A 19,638-nucleotide genomic window follows, 5' to 3' on the forward strand; every position below is an offset into this window, starting at 1 on the left:
ATTACTGAGGGAAATGCTGCAGGAATATGGCCTGGCTGTACAGCAGCATCATGCTGCAGTTTAGCAGGCCATTTTTATTTATGGAACTTTACTTGTTGCTTTATTCTCTAAAGATGCAGTATTAGCGCATGGAACAGCAACAGAAAACCCCAGAAGTGAACCTGTGCATCTTTCCACCCTTTTCAGCTGATGAAGCCAAGTCTCACCTGTAGGTCCAGGGAGCAACAGCTCGGGTAAAATCATCCACAGAGGTCTGCAGTTGTCTGCTTCTGAGGAACGTGGAATTGTGTAGCAAATTTATTCTTGCTTTTCGTGTCCCCAAACAAACTTTGCCACTTGCCTCAAATGTCCCCATGAAATGCATTAGTCCAAGGATGACCAAAATCTTGAAAAAAAAAAAGTAAAATATTAAACACAAAGATAAATGAACGTACAACGACGGAACGACATAATTACATATCACCAAGCAAAAATAGAATACAAATGAAATCAAATTTCATTTATATTAAATAAACAGTCAAATCTACACTCTAATAAAACATTACGCCCACATAACCACAAGCTCGTGCAAATACAGAGAATTATTTGACTGCAACCCACCCTTGCCATGCTGTAGATAGTGAACAATGACGTTTGATGCCAGCGTGATGATTCTGCCAATCTGAGCGTGTCTTGATTCTGCAACATGTGTATTTTCGCTATGATTGCATATATATAGTCTGACCAGGAGGGGAAACCCAGAGAAATATTCCTTCCAGGAAACAACGGTGTTACAATGCCGTGATGGAATGTTAAAATGACATGAGGTGTTTGACAAAACATTTATTTACTATATCTACTGACTAAAGTTTACTCTGCAGATCCTGTAATTATGTTAATTTTTCTCAACCTTTTTTAAACGTTGTTTCATCGAGCTGTGCCAAATTCATTGGAATTTTAATGTCTTTTCACCTCCATCTAACAGCAGTTAGATGGAAAAATCATAAACTGGACATTTACCTGCACTCCTACCTGCATCTGCCTGATAATAATCTGCAGGTCTGTCAGATAATGCTGATGTGTCACAGGCACTTTGGAAAATTAATTCCAATGTAAGACAAACAATCTCCTTCAGCTACTTGGTGTCATGACAACTGATCTTTTGTAGGAGAGGTTATAAGAAATAGTACTGACTGATGAGCTTTAATTCCCCACCAAATCTGACATTCAGATTTTGGAACAGCAATATCAGTAACACTCATTAGATGCTTGAAATCTAATCAAATCTAGAAGATAAGTACACCATGAGCTGGACAACAAACTAATGCTTCAACGTGAAAATAGAAGGGAAAAAAATCGAAGCAAGAAAATATTTGGAGGGAAAGGAGGTGTGGTCTTCAGGCTCCTCCTCAAGACTGAAGCAGGTCAACATAAAAGCCGGCAGATCTATTTTCAGGCCAGTTTTACAGCATGGCATAACTGAGGACATGCTGCATTCCAGCAGTGCTGATGCAATAGGGAGCTACTAACTTCCTGCATGGCCGTGGGTGTTACAGGAACTTTGTTTTGCATTTTTGTCTGCTTGGTATGATCTAAACTATATTGTATGTGGTGTGATAATGTGATACTTTCATGACATTTTTAAACATACACCAAGAGATCACCGTAATATTAAAAATTTAGACAAAAACTAATTTCAGTCAATGAATCGCTGAACCTGGAAATGGCTGACTGGATAGTTTCCACTTTCTTAGGTCGTTTGGTAAATGTTCACCGTGTCAGACTGTGGCTGCAGGATGGTATTCTAAATGATTGTGTTTTAGATATCTAAGTATATGAGCTTTTCTGAACACTGATAATCAGTCCTACACATCAGCAAAGCACCTGCCCACTGCTCACCAAGGGTGATGGTTAAATGCAGAGGACACATTTTGTTGTGTCACCGTGTGCTGTGCTTGCTGTGCATCATAATGACAATCACTCACTTTCATATAAACTAGACCATGGCCTACTGTGATCTTTCTAGACCAGGATAGCTTAGTGTTATTGATTTAACTATGAATTCTGAGCCATATTAGAATAAAAAATATACAAGGGTAATCCATTTAAAAGATATGGAATTAGGCTGAAAGACATTAACTCTAAACAAGCAAGCAATTTTACCAAAGATCATGGTGAGAGAAGATGCTTTATCGATTTATTGTATTGACATGGATGGCGACAGAGTGGCATTGGACTGCATTGCCAGTAAACTACCACAGAGTCCCAGGTATAAGATGGGCTGGGGCACAAACCCTTTCTGGGAAATATCTGAAATATTGTGAGAAATATCCAAATATTGGACCCGAAGCAGACTGTTGGGAGGAGACATGGGCATCTGCTTCTCTTCATCCGCACAGCTGTGCGAGACTTAAAGAAAACATCTTGCCCTTGAACATCATACCCTTGAACCCCCCACCCCTCTTCACTTCAGCCAGTGCGGTTTTAAGCAGCTTGATGGTGATCAGAAAACCAAATAATCCACCACATATTGTTATTTATTTTACATTATGCATAAATGTGGCCCGTGGTGGCCTAGCCAGTCCCAAACCACCAAGGTGCCACTGATCAAAGCACTGTCCCCACACACTGCTCCCGGACGCCTGTCATGGCTGCACACTGCTCACCAAGGGTGATGGTTAAAAGCAGAGGACACGTTTTGTGTTGTCATCATGTGCTGTGTATTATAAATATTCATACTAACAATTAACTAAACTGACAGATTTTGGACTGATGCTTGTTGATTATTCATTTATTCTTAATTGAACCATTTTGTCCTCTAACACTACCGCAGACTTGCATTTCAGCATTAAAATGAACTGTATTCAGATTGAGACTGAGCTGAATCCGTAAGTGTGCCACCTTGTGGCGACACAGTGCATATGCCAAGTTCAATCTGGATCTGAAATAATATCACATACACTTTTGGAAAGAGGACTTTATTAAACCATTTTTTGGGTTACAGTGATTAAAATGTATTTACTTTTCCTTGTTAAACTGAACATTATAAGTATCAAATGTAGCTATATCATAAAATCAAAGGTGACCTTCAGTACAGTAGTGTTTTTACCCTCACTCTGTAGGAAAGCTAGACAGTATTTTGGTCTTGACCAGGGGTTCCCAATCCAGTTCCCAGAATGAAAATATTCTGTCAGGGGGAAACTCCAAGAACAGGATTTGGAACCCCGGGGCTAGAGAAATACGGCAGAAAAAAAACCAAGAAGGGGGGAGCACATGCAAAGACACTCCATTATGGTGCTTGGTGGTGGACTAACAATAAGGATTGTATCAAGATATTGAGAATAGCAGGCAGGTGGTCAGTATCTAGAAAAGTTCTGCTGGAAATTGAAACAAGTTAAAAAGAAAACAAAACCTTGTCACAGACCCAATCAGAAGCAACAAAATCCACAAATTCTGAACAGTCTCTATATGGATGGATCTATTTTAATATACTTAAATCATTGTTCTACATTCAATTTCAAATTGATCTGTAATCATCAGAAGTGATGTAAAATAGCTAATAAAGTGACCTAAACCCTGTAGCCCTTCTCAACTCCAACTGATCATCATAAGAAGTTTTAACCACTGGGGTTTTAAAAAAAAAATCAAACCTCAAATATATAAGCAACAGCTCCTCCCATAAATCTTAATATGAAGATAAAAGTCAGCTGCATGAATGGCATTAAATAAAATAAAAAAACCTCACCAGAACCTTAATGAAATCCTCCCACTACGTCTACAAACAAAACGGCCTCTTCTGAGTGCCTGGCTTAAATATAACATACTGTCTGACAGAGAAAGTGTTGTCACCACAGGAACTTCTGAGCTAGAACTAAGATACTCAACAAACAGGACATTCTAGTTTGAGATTGGAAAACAGGGGTGTGGCATATCAGTCAAGGACACTTGATCTAACAGAATGTGGAGATGGGTGGGTTGGGGGGGGGACATGCCTGGTAGGAGTGCTTGTGCATGCTGTGTGATCAACATTACAGAAGCAAAAAAAAATAAAATAGCAAGGCCATACAGTATGTCCAAAGTGCTTGAGTAAAGATCAATTTTCTAATTTCCTCCAGCCGCCGCATTCGGCTGTACTGGATACTGGAACTATAAACCAGTGATTATATGCATCAATTTTTTTTTTACTTGGCCAGGAAAATCCTTCAGCTTGCGTATTAAAGTTCATTTGAATCTCCATCAGAAGTAGTAATGTGATGACTGCTAAGAAAATGCAGATGAAGGCTTTTCAGATCCGACCAGATTTCTAAGCCAATTGCAGCGGCAGCAGTGAACAAATACAGACAATTTAAGTTTTCTTCTTTAACTCCTCAAAGCGCCGTGACAGGTCATCAAAGTCAATGTCGTCAGATGCAGTGGCGTTACCACCAAAAGAGGATGCTGGGAGTGTGTCAGGAACTGAAGGGAGCTCTGGGAGTGCGTTGTTGTCATACACAGTGGTGTATGATGGGCCTGGCCCTGCTAATAGCAGAAATAAACAAACATCATAAGCACAAAGAACTGACACAAAACATAACCAATGAAATATTTGTATGTACCTGTAGCCTGAGAAGGATCAGAGGGTTTCACAGATAATTCATCAATCTTAGAAAACAAAAAGTGTATCATGTAAAAAGAGAGTTTTCTCCTGAGCTCAAATCATGAAGTCATAGCTTGTGACCAGAGTTAATTAGTTCCAGACAGATTGAAATATTAGGCAATTGATGCATAGAGAGCACAATTTGTGACCAATAAGAGAAGACAACATTTAGCAGTTCTCTGAACAATACATTTGTTAATATGCCCTAAGAGCTCCCACCATTTTTCTCAGCAAGGAAATGTGTGGTGTTAAAAGACATCATGCTGCATGGACAAATTGAGGCTGGTTAGTAATCCTCTCCTATCATTAAGACATGTTTATGAACACAAGGTGCTTTTCTTGGTTACAGCAGCAGAAATAAAGAAAGTGTACATGAAAAAGGTAATAAATGGCTCTTTCCTGAAACCGTGGTCTTCATTTTGTCGGTACAATGGGAGGGGGGCAAAGAGCATGTTCACTTACAGACTCATAGGTAGGTGGGCAGCTAGGCAGCTGAGGGGGCTGCCCACCTCTCCCTGGTGGCTGGAAGTTGTTGAAGCCATCATAGGTACCCACAGCACCATTAAAGGGCTCCTATATGAGAAGAAAGTAGTATGCAGGCTGATCTCACTGAACACTGAGACTGATCACACATAGTCTTAAATGCATACTTACAGCTCCCTTAGGAGTTGGGTAGTTGAAGGCAGTTGGTGCTGGCATGGGCATGGGCATGGGCATAGGCATGGGCATGGGCATGGCAGCAGGGGGAACACCAAAACCACCTCCGCCAGGCTTCTTGAAATCATTGTTCACGTCTATGAGGTCTGCTTCTTCCCCCTGACATACCTCTGGCTATATGTCGGGAAGGGGAGTCAAACAATGAAATAAGTGAGGTGATCTCCGGACAAAAAAAATGCTGATTATAGAATCGGTTAAATTTCCCTGACAGTAACATCATTAACATCAGGTTATTATCAATAAAATAGCTCTTACCCTGACCATGGCATCAGGCTCATATGGAACATTGTAGTTCTTAGCGATCTCAATGAGGTAACGCTCCACGAGAATCTTTGGTGGTGCCTCCACACTTAACTTGTGCATGAGCTTCAGAAGCAGAGGTTTAATCAGGAAAATAAAAGCAGAAATATAAAGTTCCTTTTATTAGAAGAGGTGGGTACCGTACTCTGTCATTCACTGTTCCAATCTGGTTCGTCCTGCACAGTTTGCCATACTCTTTGCTATATTTGGCACATAACTGGTCAGACACCTAAAAAATAAAAAAGGCACACAGTGTCAACATATTTTAACATATACATGTCACGAGACACTGTTGAACATAGAAACCCACAATCTTCAGCTCTGAGACTTCAGACTGCAGGCGAGGAGCAGCCCAGATGAGGGTCGAGACAGCCTCCTGCAAGCCAGGATCCAGTTCTCTGAAATGGGGGGGAGAGAGAGAGGAGTAAATGGTATCACTGTTATAAATGTTATTATAAATGAAGATGTTGGTCCAGAATGCTCACTTCATCGACTGAATGAGTCCAAAGCGTGCCAGCAGCAGGTCACAATACAGCTCCAATATCTCCATGGCCTCCACAAGGTAGTCCTCTCGAATAATGTGCTCCACACGGATCCGTGCCCGTTCATCTTTACCGGCTGACAGGTAGTCTGCAATTTCTTTACGTGCTTTCTGGGCTAGTTCAGCTAGGGAAGAAAGAGCCCATTTGTCACACACACAAATCTAATTCTGACATTTTTCATCAAAATAACAAGGAAGAACTCACTTTTCTTTTTCTCCAGAAGTTTGAGGCGGTTTATGACCAGCCGGAGATTGACTCGAAGCCGCTCTGCTTTAAATCCACCACCAAGCATGGTTGAACCTTGAACAGGAGAAAAATAAAATAACTAGTTGTGATGCCAGTGTCCAAGGAGTGTGAAATGTGTTAATAAAAAATAAAAATAAAAAAAGTGTTATGCCCAGACTTTTATTTTATGGATTAGCAGCGTGTAAGGCAGGCAATGAACGTTAGATTAAAGGCCCAGAATACTTCCGCGTTCAAACACGTCACAAAAATACAGAGACAGAAAGAAATAAAAGAGTTTGAGAATTGTAAATAAATGGTAGGACAACTTCCCATAAAGGAAACTAAATCAGACTTCGACACGACAATTAACAAGAAAATACATTTTGTACACACACCAGTAGCCTAATAATGCTAACGTTTTGCGAAAAAATATACAGATTTTAATACAACAAAAGTTTAACAACAAAATACTGCGAGATACACGCTGGAAACAGCATTTACAGCAAAGTTATAGATTATTTGATTAATAACGTAAGACCATTTTGAGTGAAAGAAAAACAGAGACGCCCAGAGACGTCACAGCCTTGTTAGCAAGCGAAGCTCAAGTCGGCAACAAACGACGCTATTACCCCAGACATTAAATACATCCACAGCACTAATGAAGCGGCACCCAAGTAACGATACCATAGCGGGAGAAAAAAAAACAAGATTACCTGTTTATTCGCGTTTATGGGCCGAACAAGACCGCTTTCTTCCGATACAACGATGACAACAGTTTTACTTCCGCGTCACGTTACGCATTACGTAATACGTCACGTATGATGTCACGCCATGCGGAACAGCGGCTGCAAAGTGCGTGGCGTCCTCTCCGCTCGTTTTTTTCCTGGTTTGTGTTGATGTACAATAGTGTGTTCAGTAAATTACTTTATATAGATCTTACGAAAGCGGAGTGATTGTCATTGTGAAACACAGCACACGTTTCAGCTGACAACCATTTATTTATCCCTAACCGAAGCAGCGAGTAGATCCTCATTTCTTAACCATGTCGGAAAACCCTGAAATCAGAAGACTGGTCACTGCTAACCAAGGGTGATGGTTAAAAGCTGAGGAGCTTTCATCGCTTCAGGAGCATACAAATTGGACTCTTTGAGCAATAAAAGAAGGTCATGGGGTGTGACGAGTACAAATCAATCCTGTTCCAGAGTGATGGGCACATCAGGGTAAGAAGAGAGGCGCATGAAGTGGCCATCATGCCTGGTTCCTACCGTACAATCCTTTGGGGGCAGTGATGTGATCTGGGGTTTCTGCAGCTGGTCAGGTTGAAGTTCAGCAACTTTATGTCCCCAAAGAATGAGGTGTGAGCTTCAATCCTGGACCAGCCCCCCACTACAAACAATTTCGCCAAGCTATGTAGAGTGCATGCATTGGATGGTGGGAGACAGGGCCGATTCTACTCTGGGGCAATGTCCTGCCCCCTTAAATCAAACTTTTAGAAGTTGAGAAAGAAAGTAATAGATTACCCACAAACTGAACATGGACAAGACTGACTACATCTATTTTTGCACAGATCCCCACCCACTCTTCCCAACAGCTAAACAGTCAATCACTGTTAGTATGCAAATGAGCCGGTATCAGGTTTCTCAGCTGAGCATACACGGCGCAATTTTACAGACGATTTTGCTCTTGTGCGATAATTCGAACAAAATCATGAGGCATCTATGGCTGCATAAAAATTTTTTTACTGTAGGTTACTGTAATTCATGAAATAACTGTCTTTTTGGTGGACAACCATTATTTTACTGACTTCTGTCATGTGATGAGCACTGAAGGCTCTAGTTCACTGATCTGTGCTTGGAAGGGAAGGGTAAAAGACCATTTTTCAGTTGGTTGCAATATCCAACCTCACCACTAGATGTTACACACCACACCTTTAAATATATTTGTGTGTTTGTGTCTGCGCAGTTGAATGACTGGTTATTGTGGTTATTGGGATTTCATGCTCAGGTGGGTGGGGGTTGAAACCTGGGATGTTATAGTTGTTGTTGTGCTTCATTGCAACCTTCATTTGTTGGTTTTGTAGGGATATTTGTGGGGTTAATTCTGTATCCAAGGTGGTATTGTTCTTTTGTAGAGATCCACAAGCTTTTGTGAATACCCTCCAAAAATTAACACAGAATATGGACAGAGTAGGTTTATCTTGTCCATTAACGCAGATCATAAGTGAGTCTTAATGAGTGAAGGCAAAGGGGCCAACAAGTGCTAAACACCTCTGGGAACTCCTTCAAGACTGTTGGGAAACTATTTCAGGTGACGACCTCTTGAAGCTCATCGAGAGAATGTCAAGAGTGTACAAAGCAGTAATCATGAAAATAAAGAAAACACATTGAATGAGAAGGTGTGTCCAAACCTTCGGCCTGTATTTATAAAATGTTCAGGGAGCTGACTCCATGCTGGCTCACCACCAAAAGCACCTGCAATGAGCAACTGAGTATCAGAAGGGGACCAAAGAGTAGTGGAAGAAGGTGGTGTGATCTGATGAATTATGTCACCATTGATAATACTTTGAGTGAAGTGAAAGTGTACTGACTGTCATTGTGAAACACACAACGAAATGTGTCCTCTGCTCCCCATCACCCATGTTGAGAAGTGGGCAGCCATGAAAGCGCCCGGGCAGCAGTGTGTCGGGACGATGCTTATGCTCAGTGGCACCTCAGAGGCACCTTGCACATTTATTAAGTCAACTTTCTGATTACGGGTCCGCTTTCTTCCCCGCTAGGCCACCACTTCCCCTATTGAGGAATGATTCCAATCGGCCGACCCAAACATTGCTGCTGACTGAGTATGCCACTGGATGGAAACTGTATTCCTTCATGGTAGTGTCCTCTTTCAACAAGGTAATCCATTCTGACAAACTGCAACAATGGTCAGGACCGTGTCAGCACATGCTGAGTGAATAGCGACAAACTTTCAGAGGTGGACAGTAATGAAGTAAATGTAATTCGCTTCTGTACTCAAGTAGTTTCTGTAGTTTAAAAAGTACTGAAGTAAAGTGCTAAAATATTCTTATTTGGGGAGACATTATACTTTTTTTTACAGTCAAATATCTATATTTTATTCATTTTTAGTTATTATGTACCTATAAAACTGTATCTTATATTATTGCCCCCCCTTGACTTAATATTTATATAGTATTATAATAATAGTATATATAATATAATATAGTATTAGTATTATTTAGTTATATATAATACTAATGTAATAATACGTCATATTACATTTTTGATTGTAAGTATATGTATTGTTTGAAACGGAATATAACGCAATGCATGTATGTCTAGTTGAGCAGTATTTTTGCTATTAGTAGAGACTATTAAAATATGATAATCATAAAAATGGGCAGGGCAACTAAAAGGGTTTCAGGATGACACTGCTATACAGTAAGCATTTTATAACCCCCTCCTGTTCAGTGCAGCAGACAAAGCTTCACAGGTAAACAAGACTCCTGCTAACACTACAAGCCTCGCCCCCTGGCACCTTCTGAATTCTGAATACCAGTTCCTATTATAGTGAACCTGGCTGGGCCAGGTTCTAAAAGCATTCATTCAATAGTCACAATGTTACACATAATGGAAAATGCATTGTGCTTATGATAACTTTAATAAACGTTAATAAAGATATTCTGTTAAAATATTGTTGTGCCAAGTATTAAGTATGAGCAAAAATGATAATAGTACATTTGTACCATATAATAGATTTTTCCCCTTTGTTCCTTCATACCTTACCTGTCTCACATCTAGCTGTCCCTGTATTTATTTATGCAGGAACAAGTCATTTATGGAACAAGTCCAGCAAGTGCATATAATCTCCAGTGAATAGAAATCTAAGGCATGAGACTTTATTAATAAAAATGTAATCTCACTGACCAGAGTTTTTTTTTTTACATCCTATGTTACGTCAGATGGTGTATGGGGTTACAGAGGTGCTTTTTACTAGATTTTGTTGGGCTTGGCAATAGACAGCAGAGGTGCTAAGAAACCCTAGATGTTTTTTGTAAGAGGATACTTAACCAGCCCATCCCGCTCAGTAATATGTTAGACACAGTGACACTTTCTTTAACACGCAGGGACTTTGCACTCTGACATGATAAGACACTCTACCACATATACCACTCTATAACATTATTATTACAGAAGTATTTGCACATTGTTACTCTGCACCTTCATGACTTGTTTCATTGCTTTTTAGCTCTGTCTGTATTGTTATTCTGTTACCCTTACACTGCTTGACTTGTCTCTCCTGGATGCACGGAAGGAAGGCTTCTAAGTTCCTGGATCCCACGGCCCCGCCACCACCTTGGGTGGCTCTTATCTGTGCAGCTTCCTCTCCCCAGACTCTTGTAACTGTCACACCCTCAGCCTGTCTGCCCTGTCTGCCCTGTCTGCCCTCACCTGACTCAGCTCCCATTATTGTCATCACCACAACACTGAGCTTGAACTTCATAGACAGATCTGTCCAATCATGAGAAAATGTATTCACGGTGGCCAATTTCAAGTTGTGCTTCTCTTTGACACTTCTAGGAAGACTGACAACATGAGATCCTCAATGCAACTTTCAAAGTTATCAACTTTCAAGGTTTAAACTGTCAGTTTCAACTGTAAGAAATTATATCAGGAAATGGAAGGCCACAGACACAGCTGCTTTTAAGCTGTTGTCTGCCAGGCCAAGAGAAATGCAGAACAACGTCAACCCAACGTCACAGTCCCCTGACATGAATATCACTGAAAATCTCTGGGATGGTTTGAAGTAGGATGTCCAGGTTTGCCATGTTCCGCTGAACGGAGGAATGGTCAAAATACCTCCATCCAGAAAGGAGGCCCAACTAAATTAATCCAATAAATTTAACGTCACTGCTGAATTTACCACTGTTTACAGAGAACATGACATACAGTAAATGGAAGTTCCTGTTCAGACAGTGATTAACAAAAATGATGTGTTAGTGTGCGTGTGTGTGTGTGTACAATCCTCTGCAGTTTTCTAGTAGGACCGTTCCAGTTCATTCTGGAAATTGAACTAAATCTGGAGATTAAAGATGAGCCTTTGCCCGCTGTCTCAGATGTCAAAATTGCATGTTTCCTGTGGCACATCTGGGACTTCTCAAGTCCCGGTTGTCTATATATCATCTGTCGGATTGGGATTACTGATAATCCCAGATTTTTAAATACAGATTTTTGTTCTATTTTAAACACTGCAGATCCACCCATTGGATATACTGACGCAAGGGAATGTTTGTAATGCATATAATAAACCATAATATTTCTAGTGACTCCAGTAAAGTAACTGTGATGATATTATTCATGCATTTTTGTTTTTCTTTTACCAAACATTTAAAATGCTCTCTCTCTCTCACACACACACCCACACACACTGAACGGGATAAACACATAAGTGTGTTTGGGAGGACACAGACATTGAATAATCAGTTTTATTCCTCTGAGCTTGGTGTCCGGCCCCATCCCCCTCTGGCTCATGGGAGCTGAGACTAACCCCTGTGGGATGCTGATGACGGCTAGTGAGGGTCTGATTATTCCTCGTCTGTGCACCATTACGACACAGTAATTCTGGACTCCAGCACGGCGGTGAGCACAGGGCTGCTGTGTTCAGGTGAGATGGGAGAAGGTTTTCTACAAACTTTGGAGGGAATCTGAGATGCTGGAGATGTTTCATTTCTCATTGAGCTACTAATCGTCGAGTTGAAAAATTCGGTAATGGTAGGGTACCGTACTGAAAATATGAGTCCTAAAAGGAAGGCCCATGTGTCTCTACTCTAATAGCATTCTTAAAAACTATTGCGTGTTTTTACTGTATATGAAAATGATAACAGGTAAAAATTATTTTAAAAAGGTGGAGTTTATTAAATCTGTTAATAAACTCATGTGTATAATTGAATCCTTGTATGCATATAATTCCAGTTTTTAGTAAAATTGGTGTCGAGTGTGTGTTCGTAGATTACGTACAAATGTGAGGTTAAATGGGTTTTTTCTCTGCAGACTCTACTTGGCCATACCTGTTCAAAGAGTGCCTCTTTCCTCAGTCCTGGCATGACCAAGCATCACCATGCCCATCATCAGCAATACCAACCCGGACCTGTCCATCAGCTCAGATGACAGCAGCCTTGACCGCTTCTTCACAGAGATCCCCGAGGCAGAGTCTAAAACCATCAAAGGTGTGTACTACCATCGTGCTCAGCTGCTTCGTGAGCCAGGAGCCAACCAGGCGGTGGACCATGCTGCACTGGCACTTATCAATGTTGGGGGTGACCGCTACAGCTTCCCGTGGAGCACGCTGGACGAGTTCCCCCTGACCCGACTGGGTCAACTGCACCACTGCTGCAGCCTGCAGGACATCAGGCAGCTTTGTGATGACTACGATGAAGCGAGTGGCGAGTTCTTCTTTGATCGCAGCGCCGTGGCCTTCCGCGTAATCCACAACTTCCTGGCAGCTGGGAAGCTGCGGCTGCTACGGCAAACATGTGCCGTCTCACTGTGGGACGAGCTGAACTACTGGGGTGTGAACCCCGCCCACATGGAGCGCTGCTGTCGGCGCAAGATGATGTTGTGTGTCGATGAGGTGGAGGAGAAGAGGAGGCAGGAAGAAGAATGGTGGCAGCGGAGAAATGCCCAGCTGAACCCCCCCGGTGAGGATAGGGGCTACCACAGGCTTATGGGAAGACTGAGGGAGGTGGTGGACAATCCTCACTCCGGCTGGCTGGGGAGGGGCTTTGCCTGCTTCTCTGTTGTCATGGTAGCTGTTACTGTTGTCAATCTCTGCCTCAGCACCATGCCAAATGTAAGGGAGGAGGAGAGCAAGGTAAGCACTATGGTCAAAGGTTTGTGCCACTGTCAGATAAACAGATAAGATTTACCAAGAGAATGACAATTTAAAGAAATACAAAAATACAAAGCAGTCTTTTATCACTGTTTCATTTGTGTCCCGATGTTCTCCCAGGGCGAATGCTCCGAGAGGTGTCACTACATCTTTATTGTCGAGACCATCTGTGTTGTGTGGTTCTCCATGGAGTTTGTACTACGTTTCCTTCAAGCACATAACAAGGTCGAGTTTGCCCAGCATCCACTCAACATCATTGATGTCATGGCCATTCTGCCTTACTATGTGTCTTTGGTGTTGGAAAACCAAGACAACTCTCTGAAGGACGATGTGCACAGTGGTAGTGGGCGGGGCTATCTGGACAAGCTGGGCCTGATCCTCCGGGTGCTTCGTGCCCTCCGCATCTTGTATGTCATGCGACTAGCCCGCCATTCCCTGGGACTGCAGACACTGGGGCTGACCATGCAGCGCAGCACCAGGGAGTTTGGCCTGCTGCTGCTGTTCCTCTGTGTGGCCGTGGCCCTCTTCTCACCACTGGTCCACTTAGCGGAGACTGAACTGGGCGTTTCCCCCTACCACTCCTCTTCCTCCAGCCCTTCTACACGATCTACCCAAAGCTTCAGCAGCATCCCCACCACCTACTGGTGGGCCATCATCTCCATGACAACTGTTGGGTATGGGGACATGGTCCCAAACAGCGTCCCCGGACAAGTGGTCGCCTTCAGTAGCATTCTGAGTGGGATTCTCATCATGGCCTTTCCCGCCACCTCCATCTTCCACCGCTTTTCCCGGTGCTACCAAGAGCTGAAGCATGAGCATGAGATGCTGTGCAAAGTAGAGCGGGTGGCCTGCCTTGTGTCCAGACAGAGAGAAGAGCAGATCAACAACTCTTTCTTCTTCCAACCAGTGGGTGTCAGTGAGGCTGCCATACAAATGGGCAGTGGGAGGGACTCACAAAATCAACGGCCCATACGTGAAGCCTTCTAAAACTATTTTAGAAAGTTCCATAGTTTGAACATGTGATACAATATAGCATTTTGTTCTAATACAAAGAATAATATTTTTACACTTCATCCTATATACAGAACAGGCCAAAAACCTTCTCATTCCATGTGTTTTCTTCATTTTCATGACCATTTACATTGGTAGATTCTCACTGAAGGCATCAAAACTATGAATGAACACATGTGGAGTTATGTACTTAACAAAAAAAGAAATAACTGAAAACATGTTTTATATTCTAGTTTTGTTCAAAATAGCCGCCCTTTGCTCTGATTACTGCTTTGCGCACTCTTGGCGTTCTCTCGATGAGCTTCAAGAGGTCGTCACCTGAAATGGTTTTCCATCAGTCTTGAAGGAGTTCCCAGAGGTGTTTAGCACTTGTTGGCCCCTTTGCCTTCACTCTGCGGTCCAGCTCACCCCAAACAATCTTGATTGGGTTCAGGTCCGGTGACTGTGGAGGTCAGGTCTCCACTTTTTGTTAAGTACATAACTCCACATGTGTTCATTCATAGTTTTGATGCCTTCAGTGAGAATCTACCAATGTAAATGGTCATGACGGAACACTAGGCACCTGAAGGCTGCTAAGGTCTAACCCTGTCATTGCCTTTTTCCTGTTTTGTGTTTGCCCATTTATGGACCCACTGATGGGAGACTGTGTTCACCCACAGGGCACTCTTGCGTAACATTTTTTCACAGCCCCCTGTTTTGTGGTAGAAACCATAATTGTATCTGTCCAGAGTCTGATTAAAAAAAAACAACATCATGCAGCTTGAGTATGGCTCAGAGGCAAGTGATAGTGATGAATGTGAAACACATTCACATGCTGCATTTATGTGAAATCCTACATTTACTAATTATAGATACAGTGCCCTGTAGCATATTTCCTGCTCGTTATTAAAGACAAATGTAATGGATCATGTCAATAGTAATTTAAAATCTGAACCTCACTGTTAAAGTAGAATTGAAAATTATTCATTGTCCTCCAGAAATGAAAATGATTTAGTTGTGTTTGTAAAAATCATTTTAACATATTTCTTTTGTGCTTGCACATTTATATAAGGAACTGAGTATGCTTCATTTCAAGGAACAAAATCACCTTGAAGGGGTTACCCTTGCAATAGTATAAATTTAGTGTCCATCCACTAAAAGAGTTTCCATATGCAGTCTCAACATGATTGTGCAATGTAATTTATGTAGTCTTCTACATATTGCATAGATTACATTTGTTTAATCTGTCTCAATAACACAGCGTTAATCCTAATCACAGAGGAAGGTTAATTCCTGTTCTTGCTGCCCTGTCTTGAGTGAACGACTGAAAGGGTACAAATTTTGATTCTAGAATGTAAAATCATCCAAACAAACAAAAACAATATACAGTCCATGTTTATATTAAAGTGAGGAAGCAAGAGAGATGTCATATTTAGTTTTCATTATGAATAATCTGGAATAGTTGTTTAGATGTTTCCATTTTTATTTAACATATAAATTCTTAATATGTTTAATCATAGGAATACAGTAAACCAAATATGGTACTCAAGTAAACTAATTAGATCTGATAAAAATGCTTTGAGTGATCTGAAGTTCCCTTTTTCCATTGCTGTGGTATAGTGCCGGTCTTCCTGCCTCCAGTGTGGTGCAGTACATTTCCATGACACAGCCTGCCTATTCTTTACCTCAGGCCCTAAACCACAAACTGTCAACTTTAAACATGATACTGTGTATGTTTGCCTAAGGTATAAAGCAGGTTGTTCTGATCTGATGCTCAGATCCTGATTGTAAAGCCTAGCAGCAGCATTTCTATGTAACATCAACCAAACTCTTTATTTTAATCCCAGTAGAATGTGGAGCCATGGTAACAGGGAGTGATGCACTGGTGTCATTCAGTCTCTAGAGCCTTCACAGTAGCTACAGAGGCAGACGGTATGACTGTAACTACGGGATGGTAGTAACCTAGTGGGTAACACACTTGCCTATGAACCAGAAGACCCAGGTTCAAATCCCACTTACTACCATTGTGTCCCTGAGCAAGACACTTAACCCTAAATTGCTCCGGGGGGGACTGTCCCTGTTACTACTGATTGTAAGTCGGTCTGGATAAGGGCGTCTGATAAATGCTGTAAATGTGAATGTAAACTTCTGTAATCTGCTTGTTTGCTACATAAATCTCCAGCAAGTGAGTCACACCATCATGAACAGTTTTATGACTGATATCAGAACACTGAAACGCAAAACCAGGTTTCCTAGGAGACAAGAGACAAGGCAAGAAGGGCGGGACTTGTTTGTCCATTACCACCACCTGTATATTTTACACCTGGAAGGGAGGGCCCTGTGACGTCTCACCTGGATCACAGTGGACTCCCACAGGTGAGCAGAAAGGCGCTCGGAAACTGCAGACAGAAGGTACATGTGCATTTTCATTCACATTTAATCTTTAAATGTTTCACTGAGATAACATATAGTCTGTTAACACGTTTCTTACTCAAATCCAATGATAATCATTAAATCAATAAGAGTAACTGGTTAGAATAAACACTTTCGAAAATCGCGTTCAGGGTGTATGCTTTCAGTCAGTTTCATAATGTTGAAGGTTGAAAAACATGGACCTATATAGCATATTTTGACAGCAATTTTTTTATTATTTATAGGAAAAACACTCCAAACACAACTCTCAACGACTGGTAAAACTGGTTGAAATGAAGAACAGAAATAGCCTGTCTCAGTAACAACCCACACAACAGCGGGATGTTAGGGGATTCCAGAAACACAGGAAGCTGCAGGTACAGCTCTGATATCTAAATGTTCATCTAAACATGTTGATAATGGAGTTATTGGTTAATCCACTTCGGCTCAGAGCCTTAATAGTTCATGTTGTGATTGTGAGCATGGACTATGAAGTAATTTAATTTTAGTTTTGTTCAAATACTCTAGCTCATCTGAAAAACTGGGTGGCTTGACATGAATTGTGGTCTAATTTATGTATAGTTGTAAATGCTTGGAATTAAAACTTGAAAATGTGATCTCTATTTTTGTGTTACTTGTTTGACCTCATACACAAATGCATTTAATGTACAGCAAAAAAGTAATTCACTGCTGCTACAAACGTTTTGAAAATGAAAAAAGCCAAGAGACAGTATACAGAAGCCTGTGTTAATATGAAATGCTCTGACTGTTCTAATGGTGGCCCATAATCTGATCTCTAATCTCGTTTCAGTATACAAGACACACATGAGAGATGTAAATGCTCTCGTATTAAGTGCTGCTTTGTTGTCTTGCTGAGTCTGGCAGTGTTATTCTACTACCTTGATGACTTTAAATTGCCAGTAATTTGGAAATCCTCATGGTGGGAGGAATATGGACCAAAAAGACATTCACCTGACCAGAGACCCCTTTTATCTTTAAATTTCAGTGCCACAACCAACATCTCTAAACCTGACACGGACATTATAATGGACGCAGGGGCACCAGAACCCTATTATGTTGCATATCCCAAAAAATATAACTTCACCCTTAACGAACCACTAAAATGCCAAGAAGAGAAACCGTTTGTTGCAGTGGTGGTTCCAGTGGCTCCACAAGACCAGACACATCGAGATGCTATACGAAGCACATGGGGTAGTGAGCGGCTGATTCTGAATAAAGTTGTGAGCTTCTTCTTTCTGCTGGGGTTGCCCAGTGGAGATGGGAGTGCCCATGTGCAGGAGGACATACTGCAGGAGAGCAGGGAGCACCAGGACATACTGCAGGCGAACTTCCTGGACAGCTACTACAATCTGACCATCAAAACAATGGTCATGCTGGAATGGCTTAGCATGCATTGTACGGACATCAGTTACGCCATGAAAATTGACTCAGACATGTTCCTGAATGTTCACAACCTGATACAGTTGCTTCTTCAGGCCCCAAAGATAAATTATATGACTGGACTTGTGGCAAAAGGTGGTATTGTTTTACGGGACCCAAGCAGTAAATGGTACATTCCTCAAGAGGTTTTCCCTGAACCTTTTTACCCTCCATATGCTCTGGGATTGGGATATGTTTTGTCCATTGACCTTAGTCTAAAACTAGTTGAAGCAGCCAAGAACGTAAAGGCATTATATATAGAGGATGTCTACCTCGGGTTGTGCATGAAACAACTGGGCATCCCACCAACTGATCCACCAAACCAGTCCCTGTTCAACGTCTTCCCTGTGGATTACAGTCGTTGCCAGTACTCAAAGCTGATTGCCACCACCACAAACAGTCTGAACGATCAGGTGAACTTTTGGACGGACCTGCAGAAGCCTGGTCCTCCATGTTAATAATCACAATCGTGCACAGATGAAAATGTGCCCCGACAAGGCCCAAGCCTGACATTAATCTGGCGGTGGAGGCTGGCCGACGTGACGGTACCAGCATGCTTTGCACGCGTTACGAGCACTAGACTAAGAGGGAATGTGAGGGGGAAATGGGCAGATCATATGTAAATAGCCGAGATGTGTGTTTGACGCTGAGATGGGTGTTACATGGGGCAACACAGGTGTGCGCCGTGTCCGTTGCGCGGTGCCAGAGAATAAGAGCAGCCGAGTTCTCATTTGTCATTAAGCAAAATGTGTGTGTGTGTTGCACTCTTGAATCCACCTATCAGTTTGTACAAATAAAAAACTCTTGTTTCAGCCAGAATGAGCGTCGATCTTTCTTCCTCCTGGTTTGGCAAAAGCTCACCACTTTATTCAAATGTTCGCACGGGCACAGTTCTCTTGCTTATGTCAAGAATTTTTTTAACTTAATTTACTTTTTTTCCACACCTCAGAATTTGCCTTCATTGCCGGTGCAACCAAAACTTAATTCTCACTGTTTCACCTCCTCAGCAATCGTTTTCTTTTTTTTTTTTTGCTTTTATACAGTGGTCCCCAAATATTGTATCTGAAGTGTTTTTCCAAAAATTCAGCCTTGGTGCAGAATTACAACCACTTTGAGTCCCAAAATAAGATTTCCCCCTTAAATGCTAATGAGGAGGAGAGAGTCCGGAGGAGGAGGAGAGCGACCTATAGAAGTGTGTGGGCTTTGTGGAAATGACGTCATCAATACCATTCGCCAACGTTTGGCACAGACAGGATGTCATGTAACCTTTTGCCTTAAAATGACATAAGGGGAGAAATTCCAGAACTGACTGTGTGAGCTGCCACTCTCTGAATGGTGAAGCGGAATGGCCAAACCACTCTTCACACCTATCGCCATTTCTAGCAGCCTGCTTGCCAGTGGGTTAGCATCCCACCCTGGGTTAGTCTCGCGGTATGGGCTCTGGCAGCTGTGACCATTAATAGGACTATGCGATTAAGAAAAGTCAATGAGTAAGAGCCAAATATGTGGTGA

General features: G+C 41.8%; 3 protein-coding genes across 8 annotated transcripts; 2 read left to right on the plus strand and 1 right to left on the minus strand.

Annotated features, from left to right (window-relative positions):
- Positions 1–2,941: 2,941 nt before the first annotated feature.
- On the minus strand, positions 2,942–7,210 carry ist1 (IST1 factor associated with ESCRT-III). Of its 3 annotated transcripts, none has more exons than XM_028956566.1 (10): positions 7,113–7,210; positions 6,379–6,474; positions 6,118–6,298; positions 5,943–6,030; positions 5,778–5,861; positions 5,588–5,698; positions 5,270–5,446; positions 5,078–5,188; positions 4,575–4,581; positions 2,942–4,497 (listed from the first exon to the last, which is right to left on the minus strand). In XM_028956566.1, the coding sequence occupies exons 2-10, from the start codon at positions 6,464–6,466 to the stop codon at positions 4,325–4,327; spliced, it is 1,020 nt and encodes a 339-aa protein (XP_028812399.1). In that variant the 5' UTR covers positions 6,467–6,474; positions 7,113–7,210; the 3' UTR covers positions 2,942–4,324. The 3 variants fall into 3 exon arrangements, with proteins under 3 accessions (XP_028812399.1, XP_028812398.1, XP_028812397.1); XM_028956565.1 differs by having other exon boundaries at positions 2,942–4,494; positions 4,575–4,620; XM_028956564.1 differs by having other exon boundaries at positions 4,575–4,620.
- A 4,705-nt stretch (positions 7,211–11,915) lies between these two features.
- Positions 11,916–14,437, plus strand: kcng4b (potassium voltage-gated channel, subfamily G, member 4b). The gene is made up of 3 exons (XM_028957169.1): positions 11,916–12,060; positions 12,447–13,266; positions 13,405–14,437. The coding sequence occupies exons 2-3, from the start codon at positions 12,514–12,516 to the stop codon at positions 14,269–14,271; spliced, it is 1,620 nt and encodes a 539-aa protein (XP_028813002.1). The 5' UTR covers positions 11,916–12,060; positions 12,447–12,513; the 3' UTR covers positions 14,272–14,437.
- Positions 14,438–14,752: 315 nt separating this feature from the next.
- On the plus strand, positions 14,753–18,945 carry LOC114766406 (beta-1,3-galactosyltransferase 2). Of its 4 annotated transcripts, none has more exons than XM_028957174.1 (3): positions 14,753–16,686; positions 16,932–17,063; positions 17,693–18,945. In XM_028957174.1, exons 2-3 carry the CDS (start codon positions 17,029–17,031, stop codon positions 18,582–18,584), a joined length of 927 nt encoding a protein of 308 aa, XP_028813007.1. In that variant the 5' UTR covers positions 14,753–16,686; positions 16,932–17,028; the 3' UTR covers positions 18,585–18,945. The 4 variants fall into 4 exon arrangements, with proteins under 4 accessions (XP_028813007.1, XP_028813003.1, XP_028813004.1 ...); XM_028957170.1 differs by having other exon boundaries at positions 14,760–16,686; positions 17,498–18,945; XM_028957171.1 differs by having other exon boundaries at positions 14,760–16,650; positions 17,498–18,945.
- The last annotated feature ends 693 nt before the right edge of the window (positions 18,946–19,638 follow it).

Source organism: Denticeps clupeoides, chromosome 16 (assembly GCF_900700375.1).
Source record: "Denticeps clupeoides chromosome 16, fDenClu1.1, whole genome shotgun sequence".
NCBI lineage: Eukaryota > Metazoa > Chordata > Actinopteri > Clupeiformes > Denticipitidae > Denticeps > Denticeps clupeoides.